Raw genomic sequence first — 16,105 nt, forward strand, 5'->3', positions numbered from 1 at the left:
ATGTTTGAGAGGGATCTACGCATAATCAGTTGTTCGATCAACAATGAAAGGACGTTACTGGGTAACTATGTGGTTTATCATTAAATTTTTTTGTGTCATAGTAAGGATGATTTAGTTTTGTAGGATGATACATTTGAGTCTAGAATTACTTCAATCAATTTTGACCCATATGTTGCCCAGCAGTCTATGCTTTTCAGTGGATCCATCACCAAATAATGTAGGTAACAACATAAAGACAGAGCTGTAACAATACTGATGTTTTATTAAAACAAAAATCTAAGACACGCTGACCCTTTGTTCATTTCCCCGTCCTGCATTTATACATGACTCCTAAGTCTAGAAGAGCTTCTGTTGTTCCTTTAACATACATATTTTTGGTAAAAAGAAATTGCAGTGCTTGCTCTCTGAGAGTGTTTAAGAAGATTAATATCAAATATGCATGCTCACTGTAGTTGTGTTGGGTTTTTTTCCCTTAGCGGTCAGCTTCCGACAATATACGGAGGAAGAAAGAGTAAGTCAGCTGTTACAGTCAGGTACTACATGTGGATTGTTTTAATACTGTTAGAAATATTGTACCCTTTTTCTTTTTTTCCCCCCATATAATTTCTGTTTAGAAAACAAAATTATGTATAATAACGAATGTTATCTATAACCTCTTCTTTTTGCAGTATCCAAGTATTTAACCTTGCTAATTGAAATTCATCCCATTAACAATGTGAGAGTCCTAAAGGCTGTGGATAGCTGTGTTCGAGTACAGGTAAATTATTAATTAATCTAAATAGAAACCTTTTTAATCTACTATGCTAGAGAGAAAAAGTCGTTGAGTGCAGGAATATCTCATGTTATCTTGCAACTGTTACAGAGATAGTGTGTCTGTGTTTCTTCACAGAGTGAAAAAAATGAGAAACTTCATAAAATGCTTGATGTAGAATATTTCTCTGATATGAAAGCTAGGGTTTTTTTCTCTTCAATCTCCCAAAGCTTGCTATTATTGGTGATTATTTGTCTGTAATAATAGCTATTTTTATTAATTAAATATCATTAGTGTGCCCATCTTAATTTAAAAGCATATAAATATCCAGCTAAAAAATAACTTTAGATAACTGTTTTAAAGTACTTTGATTATTTACTTACTTTTGTGAAACTTTCTGTATAGTTTCTTTATCCAGTTGAAGGCAGAAATACTTCTACAGCAAGTCGCCTCTTGATAGTTTCAGAAGATAAATGTGAGTTACTATTTTGGAAGTATATTGTCATTCTTTTACTTAGGTGATTGTTACAGATTTTTGTAGACTTTTATTGGAAAAAACAGGAGGAAGAAAGGTGTGAGCTGTGCTAGGTATTCGAATTTTTTCAAAAACATAACATAATGGATTTTTTTCAATGTTAACAGAACGTCCAGCTTTGCAATTATTTGCTTAATTCCTGCATTCATCAGTTATCTTTATTTCTAAAAAAGCTAAAATAGACTTTTATAACTACCTGTATAAATTCAGAGCAGATGAACTGACTATGAGAGACAGATTGTGATTTAACAGGTGACAAGTGGGATAAGAATAGGACATTAGTTCCTTGGATTCAACTAACTTTGCATGCTCAGCTTAATCTAATGGGAGGGAGCAGATGGGGTGGACACTTGCAAAAGGCTTTTTATCTCTCTTGCCTTTCAGTCTTGTTATAGTGAGCTAACTTTTCCCATCTTTTTGGAGATGCCCATCTTCTCTGCTAAGCTAGACACCAACCTTTAGGTAGCTGGACTTAGGTGGGCAGAGTGCACCTCCTAATATGTTCACATAGTGCTGTGAACTATATCAAAAACATTTATAACATCTGCCAGGTGAGTCTTGCACCCTTTGCACAGGCAAACTACCAATAACTTTTAGGAATTTTGCATGGGAAAGGACTGTGAGGTGGTGTTCATGCTAGGAAGTGAAACAGGGCTAGGGTGTAGTCTCAGGCGCAGGCATGCAGCTGTGCATGCTCTTGCTTTGTAAGCGTGCTTCTTGGCTTGGTTTGGCGTGTCTCAGTTAGCACTCTTCCTGACGGTGCTGCGCTGATGTGGGCAGAGAACTGTTTCCATGAGGGGATATGGCTGAGGCCAGCCTGGGCTCAGCAACGGAAGAGAGCCCAGGTCTCTGCGCAGGCACACGTGTTCATATAGCACAGGTTTCCTCTTGCACGGAGTTGAACTTTCCTGGCCCTAATGTGTTCTGATAGCATTCTAAGATTTATTAGTTGTTTAAAAGCATGTAAAAAAAGTATGTTTTCAATGACTTTTTTTGATATATTTTAAAGATATTGAGCAGTTTGACATTCATGTTGCAGAAGAAGAACACAAAATGGTAAGACCTGAAAAATCTTGGGGTTTGAGGGTTTTTTTGTTTCAATTCAAAATTTAAACATCTGTAATTTTAGCTGAATGTTTTTGTGGCTTTATTCTTGAGCAACACAAAAGTATATTAAAGTATTGATAGTATGGCGACTTATGCAGCCTACCACAAAGCTGATCGAAAAACCTGTGTATCATGTAATCTGTGAGGAAAGTTACTTATTTCATTGGTTTTTTTGTTGCTGAATGTGTCTCTGTGTTAGAAATTGGAAAAAAACATAGTGTACATTTATTTTTAAACCATTCAAAATATTTGTAGTCACCTTCCAAACTTTGCCTTCTGGGAGTCTGTGTGTCCCAGTAAAGGATTAATTTAAAAAACAAAGACCTAAAACTTGGATACACTGCAAGTACTGTGAATGCTCCAGTGTCTTTCCCCTTGCTGCATGTGTCTCTGTGTTAGAAATTGGAAAAAAACATAGTGTACATTTATTTTTAAACCATTCAAAACATTTGTAGTCACCTTCCAAACTTTGCCTTCTGGGAGTCTGTGTGTCCCAGTAAAGGATTAATTTAAAAAACAAAGACCTAAAACTTGGATACACTGCAAGTACTGTGAATGCTCCAGTGTCTTTCCCCTCATCTTTTTTTCCTGTTTTTAATGTGAATTTGTCTTCAACAAATTGATTGTGTATGTTTTGCTTAAAAGACTTATTAATAATAAACATACATCTAATATAGTAAACAATTGTGTCACAAAGGCAACGTTTCACTTTATGGAGACAAATGTAGGCTTGGAAGGAAGAAGTTAAGATCCTGATTTTCAGTTACTTTGAAGTCTTTCATGGCTTTCTCAAAGTTTATCATTGCTTTTAAAGCAGGTGGGTTTTATATGCTAGACTACAGTAGTGGAAGAAAGACTAGGAGTAACCAGAAAAATCAGATCAATCTAATGTCTTTCTAACCAACAAACAGGTTTATTTTGGTTGACATGAAATCTCCTCATGTCTTTCAAGAGTGTATTGATACAGTCCCAACAGTCTTCCACTAGCCCTTTCCCTGCTCCAGTACTCTCCATTGTGTGGCTGAGACTTTGGCTAGAAATCTTTTTTGGAGCTAACGCATCTTCCTTCAATAGTTCATGTAGCTCTTTCAAGAATGTATTTATACAGTCCCAACAGTCTTCCACAACTCTAGCCCTTTCCCTGCTCCAGTACTCTCCATTGTATGGCTGAGACTTTGGCTAGAAATCTTTTTTGGAGCTAACGCATCTTCCTTCAATAGTTCATGTAGCTGGTTCTGAACTGACCGTGGTATTTCACTCCTCTCCCCTTCTCTATGACAAAGAGTGCTGTCTTTTTTCCTTTGTTCACTTTGAGCAGCTTAAGTGGTGAATTTCAAGAAGTCTCAAAGAAAATATTTAGTAGTAGGTGTACCCTGAAGACTGTGCTTCTGATCTCTTTAAACTGAGCACCTTGCACACAATGAAGGTGAACTTTGTGCACCTAACAAGTAGCATATTGCCTCCAAACACCTTAGTATTTGCACCTCTTCTGTCATTGCTTTTCTCTTTAAAGCACAGAGTGTGCATAATCATCGTTACAGAACCTTATTTGTCGACTTCTAATGTTCGTTCTTTCCCCTTAGGTGATTCAAAACTCAGGTCAGCTTCCAAGGGCCCAAGTTGCAGATGATCTCATTTGGGCACAATGGGATATGATGGAACAAAGGCTCTTCTACATTGTTCCAAAGGTGAGATGAAGTCTTTCTGGTAGTTTTTTTTTCCCTGACTGTCCCATGACAGCCAAGTTTTGAGTGTGTGGGGTAATAATAGTGTGATTTTTGTTCTCATGATAGTAGTCTGTCTTGTTCCTGCCTCAAATAACCTGAAGCAAAAGCCAGACTTGCCTTAACTGCTATTTGTGCATAGTAAATTGAAAGAAGACTGGCGGTCTCAGTGCTTTCTATAAAAAAAGGGGGGTTTCTTAGCTTTTTTTGCTTTAAAACTGTCTTTTATTTACAAGGATCTAAATCTACCAAAAACTGTCATGAACACAATGTCTCTGTTCTAGAGAATTCACATCTAGAGAGTATGTTTTACACAGACTTACTGAGTGACCATATAAGGGCAGGTTCTTGGCTAGAAATGCTGAAATGCTTTTTTGTTGTTGTTTGTTCGTTTTGACTGATGCACTATTTGCACTTGGTGTATTCTACATAAATGAAAATTGACTTTTCTTAACTCTTCTTAGCTACCCAAAATATATGAGTGTTAGGAAATAACAGGAAGTGAACTGTGATGGAGAAACGTATTCCTGTTTTGTTTCTGGTAACTTTTTGAACTGACCAAAATGAGATACAGTTCCTTTTGCCATATAGGTAGTTATGGAAAACGTTTTTTTAACTTTCTAGACAGTGTGTGTATGTGAGACGTAATGCTATGCTTCAAGTGGGGGCCCACACAATTATAGATGATTGGCAGATAATGATCTGGGACAGGAAGGAAACATGTCATAGTGCTATTGTGGGGGGTTATATATGGTTTTTGAAGTTGTCTTTTGTCCCCTATCTTTTGCATATCTGTTAGCAAAGCGGGTTGAATATGTAGAATGCTTTGGAGTATCCAGTCACTGTTCAGTTTGTATGATAATGCTTTCTAGTTTATCAGTTACAAAACACATCCTCTTAATTCCAGGAATCAAGGAGTACTTTAAAATGTGTCCAGTTTTATCCTGATGAAAATTCTAACTCAATAGTAAGTCATTAGTATTTTATTATATGGTGGTTTTGAGTAGGATGTAATTATTGTTCCAGGCACTGATACAGAGATCTGTTACAGTGTTTTTATTATTGGAACTTTTGCATAGGAAAACTGGGCTTTATTTTTCTGTTTGATTTTTTTTATTATTATTATTTTTTATTTTTTTGCATTATGTTCTTTTCAAGAATATATTCAGTCAGATTCAGATCGCACCATGGTAAGGTAACTTCAGTGGAATTGCACAGATAATGACCTAGAAGTAAGTGACATCCATGACATTATACTGATCTTATACCGAAGTATTGAAAAGCAGGGTTATCAAATGCACCAAACAAAGAAACCACGTACTAATTTTGTGTCAGTTTTAAGCAAGACACAAAAATCTGTTGTGGCCAAAATACAGAGAACAGAACATGAAAGTTACAACTGTTGAACATGTAAGTTATTAGGCTTTTATCCTAGTGGCTGAAATTTGCTCTAATGCAGGAGGTTAAATATCTCACAACTTGGATTATATTTTTTAGAAAGGAATATATTTTATGTTTTTTGGGATGACTGTAAAGATTAGAGGATGATAAGTAAACTTTGTTAAAATATTGAATCTGGTGAAATATGAATTTGACACATTTTACTGGTCTGAAACACTAATCATAGTATACTGATCTCACTAAACAGGTTTGTTTTCATTTTTGGTTAACAGCTGGAATCACACCTGGATATTTCTGTAAATGACACACAATTAAAGTAAGTTGTTTTTTTTAATGTTTTGTTTTGCTTTCCTTTTAATATATAGGGTAATGTTTTACAAATAAAATTTGTGTCTGAACCACAGTATCTTGGTTTGCAGTTGCCTACATGGCACTGGAACATATGAATAATATGAACGCCGTGTCCAAACCTCCTGTTCCTCTCATTTTCATCAGGGTCAACTGTAAAATGTAATTTAATCCTTGACTGCTTTTTGGTGCCACTTTTAAAAATTATTTGATTGAAGAGCTAGCTATAGGTTAAAGCATCCTTCCTCTGAGTATTTTGTACCTATTTAAATTAATTTGTTTTAACTTGGGCATGTTGTGTTGATGTCAAAATTCCTGCCAAGGGAAGCTCTCCATTTTTAATTGCTGTTACATGTTTTACTGGGCAGTTAACCAGACCACTAGCTTCTTTTTATAGCCTGTGAGACACTGCCTGTACTCTTTTCTCCTCCAGCATGCTATTTCCAGGCAGCCTGCACTTTCAACGGCTGGGGTTTGCCTGAGTCTGTCTGTGTGTACCATGCACATGACTGCATCTGAGCTTGTCTCCTTAAAGCTTCCTTTTAATTGACGAAAAACTAGTCAGGATGGTCTGACTCTCAGTCCTAATTCATCTCATCCTCATCTATAAAGGGATGCCAAAGCTTCTAGATCAGATGTCAGGAACTGAAGGTAGTTGCGTTCCACCCTGCCGAAACTGTGGCTCTCAGAATGTCTCGGTGCTATCCAGGAGACTCAGTGTGTTACTACTGCACATGCAGGTTGCCCTAAATGGGCAGCGTATCCTCTTGCAGCTAGTACTCAAAGTCCAACTCTTACAAGAGTTTCAGTGCTACAAATTTTTTTTAAATTTCCCCCCCCCCCCCCAAATTATTGCAGAAGACCTAGGGGAAAATCCCTACAGGATCAAAAACCTTTCTGGAAAAAAACACAACAAAACATTAAAAAAAAAAACAACAAAAAAACCCCAAAAAACCAAAACAACACAAAACAAAACCAAAAAAACCCCCAAACACAAACCAAAAAACCCAACCCAACAACAAAAAAGCCAAAGTAGACTGACTACAATCTTCTGTTGCATGTTCTGCATGGCAAAAATGGGACTTGTAGATTTTAACAACATGAAAAAACTTTAAAACACGGGCAGCACAAGACTGAAAAAGAATGTCATGGTATAACAAGTTCCACGTGAGTGTGATTTTGTGCTTTCCTTTTTGAGTATTTCCCCTGAAATTAGTGTGCCTAATTACAGATTAAAATGTAGCTTTACAGCCATAAGAATGGTAGGGTTAGGCTGCAAAGCCTTTGAGTTCTCAGGTATGATGAGTGTTTGGATTTCCAGTACTTCATCAGAAGTTGCTTTCACTTCAGATTATAGGAGTGGTTGAACAATGCTGCAGTAAGTGAATATGAAGTTTGCATGTGTAATCAAAATTGTTGGTTTCTGGTAAGTGTGCAGTTCTGAGATTCTCATTTCTAACAGGAGTGAGTGGATTGGTTAAGCCTACTTTAACTTGCATTAGAGAATATGTGATTATAATTTAATTAGTATGCTTTGATGACAAAGTGACTGTTCTCGTGATCTTTGTGTTGTGATGAATCACTGTGGATGAAGAAGTAATTTATTTACTGATCATTATTTGTTCATAGACTTGTGAACTTTGGATATGACTACTGTCAAGACCAAGATGTTGCATCTAAATCTTTGAATCTTCAGGTTTTTACAAGTAAAGCAGGTAATGAATAAATACAAGTATTGTCAAAATGATCTCCACTAGTAATTAGCATGCAGTGTAATCACAATTGATTACTAAATTTCTTCATAAGACATTATATTTATTGGTATTTTTTGTGTGCTTTTTTTGTGTGAGTGCAAGATTTTTACTTCTTTAGTGTATACTTGTCCGGTAACTGTGAGGAGAGGGAGAAGGCAGCTCTGCACTATTTTTCTTACTAAGTTTTTTTTTTTTACCCTCTGAAAGCTGCATTCTAAGTTGAGTTGAAGAGTACTTAGGGTCTTATATGTCAACACCAATGATAAAACAGTCACCCAGAAATTTTCTGGTAGCCCAATTTGAACTTGTATTATGAACTCATACGGTAAAATATCTCAGTCTAAGCACACTGTAGCATTTGTTGCTAGTTTCAGAACACAGGTGGTAACAAAGCATGGTTGTGTATTACATTAGAGCAATTTAATGTTAAAGCTGACCAAAAATGTGTTAGAAAGTAAATTGAAGAAAGATTTTGTCTTGATCTGTTGTCTGGGTCTCTGACATAGTATATAATTGTGTTAGAGTGGACGTGCATAAACAGAGCAGTTTAACAGAAACTACAGTACAGACTCTAAGAGCTTCATATTGCTGTTAGTATGCAATACGTAGAAGGACCCAGTATGTGATACTAAACTTAGTATGTGATACTTAAGGGTTTGACACATATATGATTCCTAAAATTTAAATGTAAAATGCTCCTTAAGCCTTTAGGATTTAGAATCTCCCTGCATCCTAATGCATGCCATGAGCTTCTTTTGATTAAAAACTGGTCTCAAGAGGCATCTGTTCACCACAGATGCCTGCATTTTCAGCTTCTAAATTAGACCGTACCACCAAGCAGAGAGGGTATCTGATGAACCGCTGAATAGTCTACAGAGTTTTGTGGGGATATGATGTGTCGCAGAAGTGGCTTTATGTCTTGCTTCTTAAGGCGTGCTGTATGCACACGGGTGAATCGCTGAGGTATTTGCCAGTTGCGTTTCAATGACCATTAATGCAAATCAAGTGAAATACAGTTTCCTTACATGGATTTTTTTCTTACCAAGGCAGACAGCACGCTTCCAAAGATTAGAGGGAAGGAATTAGAAATAAGAGAAAGCCAAGTTTCCATCTACCAAATGTAGATTAGACTGCTTTTTCTCTGCTAGCAAGATGGGGTATTTTTTATACAAACAGCCTGTCCCATAATGGAAAATGTTATTGATTTGTGTGTATATATTTCCTTTTAAACCTATACTTCTCTAGGGTTTGTTCATCTTGAAGCACCTCCTTTTAGTTTGGGATGAAATTCAGTCATCCTCCAGCAAGAATGTTTGTTTTATTAACCTGAAGTAAAATGTTCTTTTCCATCTGGCAACACAGTATTTAAATACTGTGTGTAACCTTTCACACATGCTTTTCATGGTACTTAATGTAATAATTTGACAATTACACTTGCTGAATGAGATTATTGTATGTAGCTTTTCATTGAATGTTGTTTGAAACTGAGGATTACTTTGCACAACCCATTTTGAGTAACTGACAGTTTGGAGCAAATGGTTTTGGTTCTGAGACCATATCTAGTTGTCGAAGAACACTGGGGGAAATCACAGTAAAGTTCCATTTTTTTGGCTCTTGTTTGTGGTGATTTACAAAACGGGACTGCAAGGTCTTTGGGCCACAGACTATGCCCTCTGTGGAACTGCTAGCATGCTTCAAATATTAATGCTGATATACCTGTTTGTACCATTTGGACATCTCTGGCAAAGAATAATTGACGTAACTTCAAAATGGAATATTCCATGCAATTTCCCATTTACTAAAACTGTTATTGGCTACTGCCAATCTGAACTCTGAATGAAATCACTCTTCCTTTCTCAAACTTCCACAGCAGAAGTAGCCCTGTTCCTTATACTCGGCACAGCCAAACTATCTCCAGATAAAAACCCCTACGTACTTCTAGATTAGCTGAGATCAAGCAGTTCTAGTCTCAGAATTAACTTTGTTTGTCCAGAATTCAGTGGTTGTTTAGACAACACTGGACTGTTTTCTTTTAGTGCTTTAGAAGTATTTTTCAGTTAAATTTGCTTGGTGTTAAAAAAAAAAATCCAGGCAGGAAGATGACATAAACCCTGGATTACCGTCACCTAATTTTACCTGCCTAAAAGTTAAGCATCTGGACTATATTTATAGCGAGAAATAGGCATCTTCAGAGGATGATTGCTTCTATCCGTATTTCTTCATTTGCTGTACAGAACTCTAAATGAGAGGGGTTTGGATGGCTCAAGTTAGGTGAGGCAAGTCACTCCTAAGCCAGTACAACTAGACAAAATGCCATGGTGCAATGTCGTATTTGAATTGTGACATTCAGATGACATGTTGAGATATTGGTACAGCCTTAATGTCTTACGCTTCTGCATGAACAGAAATGAGGAATTTGAAGTTAAAGTTTCCTACAGAAAACTTCGTATCTTCATAGCAGACACTTACAGCTTCAGTGCTACAATGTTTATTTATCAAGTGGCAGAGTTGTAGTTGTTGTTTCTCTAATTCTGCTCAATGTAGTAACTCACTATTACCCTGTATGAGTAGAACTTAGTTTTCAAAAGCTTTTTTTTTTTTTTACTTTGTTGTGGTTGAGATCTTTTTTCCCTTTTATTTCTGAAAAGGCAAGAGTCCATCCAAGTGAGTCTTCTCACCTTACGTCATTTAGCTATATACAGCTCTTACTGTTTGCAAATGATTTTGAAATGGATGGTGTAGAAGACTTGGTTCTGCCTTTGCATAAAACACCATACAGGTTCAAGAGGATAATGAGCTTTCCCTTCCCATTATCCTTATATGCTCTAATTTGCAGAGAGCACTGGAAAGGGTAGGAAAGGAATTTGTCTGCCCTAAGGGGATTGCCAAGACAGTAACAGTCTGGCAATCTGATCTTGCTGATCCAAGTCTGTCATGTTTCTGTCTGTATTACTGAAACACCATTTGATATTTTCTGTTGTTTGTAGTTCAGTTTGTTAGCATTTGGACCCGTATCCTAGAGTTGAAAGATGCACATCCTATTAATAGTCTCCCATAGCCACTCTTCCTGTGATCAGCTTGCATATATACGTGCAGACACTTCAGTTGGAACAGACTCACTTGCATGTTGCACAGTTTACAGGACAGTGTATGCACTAGCCTCCAGCATACAAGAAGGAAATTTGCAGTGTTGGAAGGGAGCTGTTGATAATAAAACAGCATTGTGGGTTGCTGGAGCTCTTCCAGTCTTCCTCATGAGTCCTGATGCTGCTACTTTAAAAATTATGCATGCTCTGAAGTATGCCAAGTGCTCTGGCAAAATGCCCTGTCTGTTGTCTAAATGACTCAAACATCCAACCAAAACTGTATCAAACAATATTCAGTCAGCTAAGAATAATCAGGAAGAAAATGTGCATCTCGAAAGTATTTACCTTCCCCAGAAGTGTGAAGTGCCTCAGCCATATGTGTATCACAGCTATGGTACAGCCTTGTGGTCAGAAGTACGAGGCATTTAACTAAGTAAAATGCCTTGGTAGCGGTGGGTTTTTTTTGTACTTGTGCTTTTTCCATACTGTGCCTTTTTCTGTATACATAAACCTTTGTTTTTTTAAAGAAAAGTATCTATATTAGTATTACTTTTTTTCTTTTAAATGGTAAACTTTAAATAAAGGTAAAAGGTGAATAGTCATAGTTGTGGCCCAGCTTTCCCAACTGTATTGGGATAATGTGGTTTGGAAGCTGTTTATAACACGAATGCCAAAGCAGCTTGCCAAAGCATTGGAGTAAGTGGATTAAAGTTTTTGTAAGACACGGAGGGACGGCTACCATCCAGTGGAGTCAAAACAGTCCATCAGCCTCATTTAGAATGAGGCTGGGAGGCGGGAACATTCCTGCACAGAGTACCTTGGCTGAAATAAGTTTGTGCTAATGACTGACTTTTTTTCCTAAAAAAGGAATTAATAACTCTTTGGGCTGGAAAGGGGAGAAGTGATTATCATTTCTAGTGTGAGAAAGCTCTAGTAGCATATCATGTTGCTGCCAATATGAAATTATTTAGACACCAAACAAGACTGTTTTACTATGTTGTTCTATGCATATTTGACAATCCCTGAACAGAAAATATCTAGAGATTGAGGCAGTCTGTGGAGAGAAAGGCTTGATCGGTTTTATGGCTGTAAGCATTATTTCTACTGGGAAGGGCTAAAAATGTACTTCTAAAAAGAAAAACTAGCCATGTCAGGACCCAGGTTTCCATTGTGACATATTTCTGCCTCTGTTGTCTCTTATTTCGTGTTTCGCTAGGTAAATGATGGTTAGAGATATGTAATATGTATTTCTATAATCTTTACCTTTTTTTTTGAAAGGTTAGTTTCTAATTTGAAACAGTCTTGCTTTAGTTTTGTGCAGTGTAAAGATGTGTAGGTATTCAGGTGTACAAGTCAATTTTCTTTTCCTTTTTTGTCTTTTTAGGAGGCTTGTGTGTGTGTTGTAGTGTAGCCTCTGATATTCCTGATGAAATAACATACTCCATATATTTTTTACATAAAGGTAAGATTAACCTGTTAAGTTATGCTTTATTTTGGAGAATGTTACTTTGGTGAGTCACAGAATACCTTGCAAAACAAATAACTACGAAAGTCTACAGACAATAAACTGCTGTGGCTGGTGTTTAAAGACAGCAGCTGCCTTTAGCTGCAAAATTGACTTTCCTATGGTAGACTTCCTGAATGAGTAGCTTCAAACCAGTGGCCTCCTGAGTGACTATTAATTTGGTCCCTTATCTCTAGCCAGACTTTCTGGCGTGCTGAGCACAAACATCAGTGGAATCTGTGGGAGCTTGCAGGTGTGTTGTACTTATGTCATAAGGCATCTGGATGGGAAGTAGAGCCAACAGCTCTTAGCTTGAATGTCCGTTTAGAGTTCCAGTTCAGCATGTCATTTTCACAGCGAGAGGTGCAACATTCGCTGTAAGAATAGTTGCTATGTAAGTGGTGCTTTAGCTCTTAATTTTAAGACCTTTTTATTTTCTTGAGAGAATGAGGAACATTGTTTTATTCTGATCAGAATAAAACTTGCTATTAACAAGACCTTTCCCATTTGATACATGGAGGAGAGAGGCAAGTTATTTCTCAATTGAGAAGGTGCACAGTATGGAGTAATCATGTTCAAATTGACAATATACCTCTGTTTTACTTTAACTGCTTGCTTTCTTGTGTCAGGAAACTTTTAATGTGTCAGAACTGCACTAACATGTTGCTTTGCTGCTGGAACAATGAACTGCATTTTTGTGTTCTGGAAGGCATTAACAAATTGGGTGTGGCAGCACTATGCAGGGCTCATTTTCCCAGAGGTACTTGATGTGTAGCTGAAGGCTGGTTGCATTGCTTGGAGCCAACCATGGCTCTTGTACATCCCTGTCTGTACCAGGAGGAAACTGAGGATAAATATGATGATGTTGACCATCTGCATCTGAAATTACCTTCATGGAATGGAGTTGCTTGGTGCAGAGCTGTTTGTGGATTCATGTAAAGTTCATCAGTTGAACGAGAGAGTTTTCAGACTGGTCCTGAGGTGACCCACAGAAGCAGCGGTATATCAGATCCATAAGCTACATTTTGGAGACATGTGAAGAGTTCAGTCTGCGCTGCAGCATCTGTAAGCTTGGAAGGAAGCTTCTCTCCCCGTGTTAAAACAGTCACTTTATACAGCATAAACACAAAAGTGACGACATTGCAGGTGTGTTCTGCAGGGCTGGTGTTAGCCTGCATGTGTTTGTGTTGGCAAGTGACAGGGCCGTGATCATGAGTACACTAAGTCATTGCAAGAAAACTTTAGTCAGTATCTTGTGTGAAAAACTATTTGCTTTAGATACCCCTTCATGTGCAGTGTTGCTGTTGGTCTCAGAAGTCCCATCTTTCTCTTCTTTGCAGCAGAGATAAAGCATATCTTTCTGCTAGGGTGAGGAATCAAAATCCTGGATGAGTGACTGAAGCGTGGCTCATGGTCTGCTTTTTTCCTTGGTGGTCCTGTAAACTGTGGATCTATTGCCTTATCTTGAATTTTCATGAAGCATTAAGTAGCATCCTGATCATGACACTAGGGTATGATCACATGCCTTTAGGATATTGCAGCATGGACATTGGGAGGCCAGTTGTTATCTCTTTAGTTATTTTAATCTTTAGCTTTTCTCAGAAATTGAGGAAGTTTGAGGGATCTATGTCAATCTTACTGGATGCCAGAAGTATAGTGCAAGTCTAGAATAAAATAACAGTGGTGTTGGTGCAAAGCCCGTGCAAACACAGCAGGTCTGAAATTAGCCTGTGTTTAAACAGAGCTGAAATAAATTACAGCAATAAGGCATGCAGATAAAAAACTGGAAATCCTTTAAAGCAGTTGAAAGATCACCAAAATGTAAAGCATAGCTACGTAAATGATTTGTGATTGGGTTTTTTTGGGGGGGAGGTATTTTTACACAAGCTTGCTCTGGGATGGAATGCTGCTTTAAACATGAACCTAGGCTGTGCAGTGCATGGCCAATTTTATGCATACTGAAGAACTGCGTTGTGTGGGTGCAGGTCTGCTAAGTATGCAGCAACTCTGTTTAGGATGAAGTAAATCTGTCTGTGCATACAAGCCTGTAAAACAGTCTTAAATATCCCTGTTTGGGTGTATTGGCACTGCTGAAGTTTTCTAGCTATTAAGTCATACTTGGCTTGTTACAGATGGTGTTTATTGTTTGTTTTTTTTAAAAAAAACTATTATTTTTCCCTAGGTTACAACAAAACTTTTACAGTTTCTCTAGAAGGAACAGAATCTCATCAATTGAAGGAAGTGGCTTTTATGAATCTTGGTAGGTTACTTGTGTTATTTCCCTGTATGACTGCCATTCTCTGTCCCCAGTAGCAAGACAAATGGCTAACCCTCTCTAGAAGGAAAGGACTTTTTTTTTTTCTTGACTTCAAGTTATTTTGCTGTTTTTTTTTTTTTTTTTCTAATTGCTTAATTTTTATATTTGGCATTTGCTACTACAATACCTCACATTAGTAAGCAACTTCTTCTGAAATGGCCTCAGAATTTTCTCTGGAGATCAGCTGCTGAGTTTTTGAGTCTCTCAAGCCTCTTGAATCTTCCCCTGGAAACCCAAATGTGTTGCTAGTGTTTCCTGTGTTAATACAACAGCAGCTTTTAATTAACTTCTTTTATATTTCCTAGATATAATCAATTCCATCAGAGAGAAGTGGTCCAAGATGAGAATCATGTGAAACAGCCTCTTAAAGCAAATAAGTGAACAAGTACTAAATTGACCACTGTTATTTCTTTAAATAGACTATTATGTGGCTGCTTATTTGCCTGGCCAGTTCCTGCACCTCCTGAATATTCAGCATCCTGACCTGCTGTGCTATAGTTTGTTTCTGACAGGTATAGTAAGACTATTGCTTGAAATAATTTTATTGTTGTAGTGGAAACTTGTTCAAATCTCTTTACATGAAAGTTGTATTTCTCAACGTTTGCTTTATTGCACAGCGTTCAGAAGAAGGAGAGAGATTGAAAAAATAAAAATGGCATTTTTGCCACTTTCCATTTCAAAAAGAGAATCTGAAGTGACATTTCATACTTGGTCTATTACATACTTCTAGCTTGTTATGAAATGGAAGAAGACCTTTCACTGAATTTGAAATTCTTTGCCTTGGATTCATGGTTTCCCTTCCCCCATCTTTGCGCATGCTTCTGTGTCCTCTACTGTTCTGAAATTTCACATGGAGATGTAAATTTGATTTTACATTTCCTTCCTCCAATTGAGTTGCTCTAAATGTGTGTGTTTGGCGGGTGTGGGGAGAGGAAATCTGTGTTTCCTTCACCTGATCAGGCTGATGCAATTTGATTTAGAGTCTCATCTGAGAGGCACATTACTTCATTTCCAACAAACATGTCTTTATGGGAAGTGGGTTATTTTTGGAAGTGGGAGGCCTTTGTTTGAAAACAGAAATCTGTTCTTCTGATTGGATGAAGAAGTAGTGGAAACTGGTGCAGGGGCAGCATCACAGGAGGCTCATACCTGTTGGATACACGTAATGAAATACTGTTCTGCTAGCTATGAGTGGAAATTGTCACAGTTGTTTGGTGGGCCTGATATCTCTGATGCAAAAGGTCTGGAATCCTATTGTGTAGTACTGTGGTGATAAATCTTAGTACTGGCATAAATAAAGTGGTTTTGATCTGATGCTTCAATCAGTAATCATAGAGCAGTACCTTTGTTCTGGCCAGTGGGATTGATGGGAAGAGGTCCACCAATACAAGTTTGTATCATGATTCTGCGTGTGAGCAGTTCTGAACTGTACCACTATGCTTAGGTGCTAATTCTAGTGTTGTATCTCTATTACTAGACTTGTGCCCTTCTCTGTTCCATTCTGTATGCTCTGATTTGTCCTATAACAGCATTGTGAGCCTCAAATCTGTACACCTTTTCTGTTTCACAGCAGGGAAA

At 37.4% G+C, this 16,105-nt stretch overlaps 1 protein-coding gene across 1 annotated transcript in view; it reads left to right on the plus strand.

Annotated features, from left to right (window-relative positions):
* Positions 1-16,105, plus strand: part of GSAP (gamma-secretase activating protein) — a gene marked incomplete at its 3' end in the record, with an annotated part of 40,160 nt that overhangs the window by 5,357 nt on the left and 18,698 nt on the right. The window contains 12 exon segments of the mRNA XM_010281402.1: positions 1-61; positions 477-533; positions 669-757; positions 1,157-1,226; positions 2,296-2,342; positions 3,977-4,081; positions 5,025-5,084; positions 5,791-5,834; positions 7,496-7,581; positions 12,091-12,168; positions 14,393-14,470; positions 14,947-15,039. The exon segment at positions 1-61 is cut by the window's left edge and continues 48 nt beyond it. Coding sequence (XP_010279704.1) covers positions 1-61; positions 477-533; positions 669-757; positions 1,157-1,226; positions 2,296-2,342; positions 3,977-4,081; positions 5,025-5,084; positions 5,791-5,834; positions 7,496-7,581; positions 12,091-12,168; positions 14,393-14,470; positions 14,947-15,039 — 868 coding nt within the window.

Source organism: Phaethon lepturus, unplaced genomic scaffold, assembly GCF_000687285.1.
Source record: "Phaethon lepturus isolate BGI_N335 unplaced genomic scaffold, ASM68728v1 scaffold5082, whole genome shotgun sequence".
In the NCBI taxonomy this organism is placed as follows: domain Eukaryota; kingdom Metazoa; phylum Chordata; class Aves; order Phaethontiformes; family Phaethontidae; genus Phaethon; species Phaethon lepturus.